General features: G+C 37.9%; 1 protein-coding gene across 1 annotated transcript; it reads left to right on the forward strand.

Moving 5' to 3' along the window:
• Nucleotides 1-3,183: 3,183 nt before the first annotated feature.
• Nucleotides 3,184-4,120, forward strand: LOC108490159 (taste receptor type 2 member 140-like). The gene is given in 2 exon segments (XM_029558308.1): nucleotides 3,184-3,696; nucleotides 3,698-4,120. Coding segments are annotated over 2 exon segments (936 nt in total).
• Nucleotides 4,121-5,002: the final 882 nt, after the last annotated feature.

Consider the following 5,002-nt stretch of genomic DNA (forward strand, 5'->3'; position numbering starts at 1 on the left):
ATCAATCAATCTATCTATCTATCTATCAATCATCTATCTATATTCTATCTATCTTCTATCAATCACCTATCATTTATCAATCTATCCTCTATCTTCTATCTATCTCTATCTCTATCCATCCATCCATCCATCATCTATCTAATCTATCTATCTATCTATCTATCTATCTATCTATCTATCTATCTATCATCTATCTATCATCTTCTATTATCATCTATCTATCATATCTATCTATCTATCATCATCTATCTATCTATAACCTATTCCTCTATCATGTAGCTCTAGCTATCATCATCTATCTGTCAATTTATCTATCTCATATATCATCACCATCTACCAATCTACTTATCTATCTCTACTACATTGAAAAACACAGTTGTCTTCCTCAAACTGTGAAGTTTTTAAATTAAAAGACAATATTATTTTTTAAAAAAGGGAGTTTTAATAATGTTTTCTTGAATTTCTGGTAAAGATAGCGATGTTTACCCAGAATTTAATCTAGTTTTCATCAAAGAGAAAATGTAGGGTGCTGCAGAGATGGCTCTGTGATTAAGAGCATTTGTACTCTTGCAAAGGAGCAGTGTTAGTTTTCAGCACCCAAACTGGGTGGCCCCTTAATGCCTGTATATTTAGCTCCAGGGGTATTTCAATTTTTCTGGCCTCCAGGAACACCTGCACTCATGTGCTCATGCCAACACAAATACACATAATTAAAAATAAAAAATAAATTTTTAAAAGAAAAATGTAGAAGATAATTATTATAAGCACAATTATCTTAATATGGAGATGCATAGATACATGGTTTGCTAAATCCTTATAATTAGCTGTATTTGGTACAGACAGTATGCAAAAGTTTCCAGTAGTGAAAAATCAACATAAAATGTACAAATTTATAAGCACATGCACATACAAAATTTACAAGGAAATTCATAAAGATACCAGGCTCTTTCTGAAGAAATGGTTTGCTCATTTGTTCTATAGATGAAAGATGTGGGAACCATTCTTGCAGCTACTCTCATGTTGTGTGGAAAAGACTGTCTTTCCCAGGAATGCTGGTCAGGTGGAGCCTGAAGTGTTTCCTCTCGAGTGGAAGGTGCAGCAGAAGGACTCGGGAAACTTTGCAATGAATGTCCGTGCAGTGAGTGCTTCATTCTCCCAGGGGATACAATTTCGGTCACTTTTCTAAAAGAATTGAGAACTCAGGAGAAGTGCCCACTGCACACAGCCCCACCCCTGCAGTGTTTTTTCATTTCTCTGTCTTCTTCCTCTTTGTTTTTACTATATGGAAAGAGTCACTCCAGGAGGCTCTCTGGGCTCTACGGTGATGGTGTGCTCATGCTTCTATCCCTAGAGATTTCCCTTAAGACTTTTCAATAGCTTAGTTTTCCTTCTTACTCAGGGGGTTCCCTAAATCTTTGATTTGGGCAAATGAGACTGTGGTCCGTTCTTCACACTGTGAAACTCCATGCCTTTCTCTGCCATTTCTCAAGGTTCTTGTTATTTTCTATTTAAAAAATTATCATTTTTATTTTATGGGTATGAGTATATTGCCTGCACGTGTGTAAGTGCACCTGTGTTGTGCAATGTCCATGCAAGTCAGAAGAGGGCTGACCTCCTAGAGCTGGAGTTATGAACGGTGGGTTGTTAGCTACAATGTGGGTGCTGGGAATTGAACCCAGGTCCTCTGCAAGAGCAGCAAGTACTGTTATCCGCTGAGCCATCTCTCCAATCCCTTCTTGATATTTTCTTTAGTCAGTTTGTCATCATGGAGCCCAGGCTGGCTTTGAAATGCTTGTCTTCTGTGTCAGCCTCTGCTTCTGGTTTGTGTTTACCAGGATATATCATCCCACCAAGTTTACTGAAGTTTTGATACATGTTCTTCTGTCATCTTTGTTACTTCTGTTGTATTTATGTCCTTGATCTTTTGGCTGACTATTCATTAGCCCCTGAAGAAAGTTATTATGTCATGTTTCTTTTCCAGCTTGCCTGGGCAGTGTATCATCCCTCACATGACTTGATGCCTATAATGATAATAATGGAGCAGATGTTGGTGCAAAGAGGAGGGAAGTGGATACTATCTAGAACTCATTGGCACTGATGGGGGAATCAGTTGTACTGACAAGGGAAACATGGGATGAAGAGGATTATTGCTGTGAAGATTAATTCATTTAAGCTCTTTATTAGCACAGTAGGATCTTCCAATTTGTTCACACACAGAGATAAATGAATCACAAGCTTATAGAATGTTTATATTTCAATTGAATCAGTTATATGTGAAAGCAGGTTCATACAATGTCTTAACAACTACAGCACTACTAAGCATGAATTAAATGTATCATAAATGGTGTGTAATGATAAACCCGAATATGTTTACATGACCTTGAAAAACTAATTAGTAGCCTTTTATTAAATATTTGAAGAATAATGATCTATGATATTATTAAGTAACTAAGATACCTTGTAATCAATAACTTTGGAAAACAAGCATAGGTCCCTTTACAGACACTATTTTGATGTATTTTTAATACTTTTTAATTATTTTTATTTTATGTGTATGAGTATATTGCCTGCATATATGTAAGTGCACCTCAGCCATGCAATGCCCATGGAGGTCAGAAGAAGGCGTCATGTTCTCCTGGAACTGGAGTTACACATGGTTGTTAGCTACCTTGTGGGTGCTGTGAATTAAACCTGGGTCCTCTGCAAGAGCAGTCAGTACTCTTTAACTGCTGAGCCATGTCTCCAGACCCTATTTTGATGCATTTGATGAAGTTCTTACTCTACATGTCAGTTTAGACTTTTCTTGTCTGTTATTTGACTTGGAATTCTGGACCAGAAAAGTAATAGCCAGATTACATATGTAGATAAGGCCAAGCAAGCAAATTAATGCAAATAAATTATCTTTATTTTGATGACAGCACAGGAGAATTCAGTGTTTCCTTCATTATCAACTTTGAGGATTTCAGACTGCCATATGCAAAGCACACAGAATCTGGATAAAGCTCATCTAATACTGTACAAGAATGGTTTGTGGAGAAAACTAAGTTGGTAATAGGTTTATAGTTCACTTGATATTGTGTATGGGAATTTATAAAAGAAAATGAGACATACATGGTATCTTAGAAGTTTGCATCAAGAAATTCTCTTCAAAAGAAAAGGAATTAGAGCATCCTCGTGTTTACAATGAGTGATATACTACACCTCGCATTTGTAATCATTTTAAGCATAGAATTTGTCATAAGAAATTTTGGAAATGCATTCATGGCACCGGAGAACATCCTGGATTGGATCAAGAGAAGAAAAATCTCTTCAGTTGATATACTCCTCACTGCTCTGGCCATCTCCAGAATTATTTTTCTGTGGTCAATAATCACAAATGTATTGGTATACGTGCAACACCCAAAGTTAATGAAAACTGGAAAAATAGTAAGAATAACCAATATTTCTTTCACAGTGACCAACTACTTCAGCATCTGGCTTGCTACCTGCCTTAGCATCTTTTATTTCCTCAAGATAGCCAACTTTTCAAGCTCTCTCTTTCCTCACCTGAAGTGGAGCATTAACAAAGTGGTTTCCCCTACATTTCTTGCATCTCTGCTCATCTTGTTTATCAACATCATCATCATAAACTCACAGATTGGTGTCTGGATTGATCAATGTAAAGCAAATTTGACATACATTTCTAGCTCAAATAATTATTTACAATTTTCTGAGTGATTTTCATTAACCAATCTTTATGTTCATATTCATACCTTTCATTGTGTCTCTGACAACTTTTCTCTTGCTCATCTTCTCCCTCTGGAAATATCTGAAGACCATGCAACATAACGCCCAAGGACCCAGAGATGTCAGCACCATGGCCCACATAAAGGTCCTGCAGAATGTGATTGCATTCTTATTACTCTATACTATTTTCTTTATGTCACTTGTTTCACTAGGTTGCAATGCTGACTTTCAGCACAAAAATCTGAATATTTTTCTGCGGGTTATGGGAATTGCTTTTCCTTCAGGGCACTGGTATATCTTGATTCTGGGAAACAGTAAGTTGAGACAGACTTTCCTTTCTCTGCTAAGGTGGCTGAGGTTGAGGTTCAAAGATGTTGTACTGTCTGGTCCCTAAAACTTATTGCGATCAGCTTCCATATTCTAGAGAATATTCTAGAACAATAACCTGCAAGAGAGAGTAGGACATGAACTATCTTCAGGCAATAGTTTACTAGCGAGTCTGAAAGAGCTGCGTGTCCTGTAAGCTGCAGTTCTTGGAGGGCAGATCTCTGTGAGTTAGAGGCCAGCCTGGTCTCCATAGTGAATTCAGGACAGCTGGGGCTATGGGGAGACCCTGTCTCAAAAAGACCAAAAAAAAAAAAGTTACACCTCTTAACCTCCGTAGTAAGAGCAGAGGATACCTTTTGTTGTTGCTGTTGTTTGTTTTGTATGTTTTTGCTTTGCTTTGTTTTTATGGTCCTTTTGGGAGAAGGGAAGATGTGCCAGAAGGAAATGGGTCCAAGGTCAGCTCCACATCATCTAACTAGGCTTAGAGACGTTTTCTTATATTCGAGCTCAAAGACCTTCCTATATAAGGAGCCTCTGGAAGAGGTGTGTACTGTAATAGTGGTTGCTTACTCTGTGTGCAGCCCCTTTTCTTTTAGTGTGTTCTGTCTGGAAAACCATGTTTGGAGGAAGTGGGGAGAATGAGGCTCTTGTGATGCTGTGGGGAAAGGACAGTAGACTGCACACTGGAGTGCCCAGCACTGGGAGACAGCAGTGCCTGAAGAGGAGAGAGACTGCGGGCTGAGATGGAACAACGAGGAAGACTTGTTATGTAGAAATTGTGCTTTTCAAACATTCTTCAGTTGTATGGAACACAAATTTTAGGAAGTTATGTGTAAACTGACCACAATCCAAACATATGCATCTTTGACAGAGAAGATGCAAATACGCAAACATTATTATATAAAGAAAGATGTGACTATCGAATGCTTAAGTCCTGGTGTCAGTATAG

The sequence above is a fragment of the Nannospalax galili genome, unplaced genomic scaffold (assembly GCF_000622305.1).
Source record: "Nannospalax galili isolate Female #2095 unplaced genomic scaffold, S.galili_v1.0 scaffold1249, whole genome shotgun sequence".
In the NCBI taxonomy this organism is placed as follows: domain Eukaryota; kingdom Metazoa; phylum Chordata; class Mammalia; order Rodentia; family Spalacidae; genus Nannospalax; species Nannospalax galili.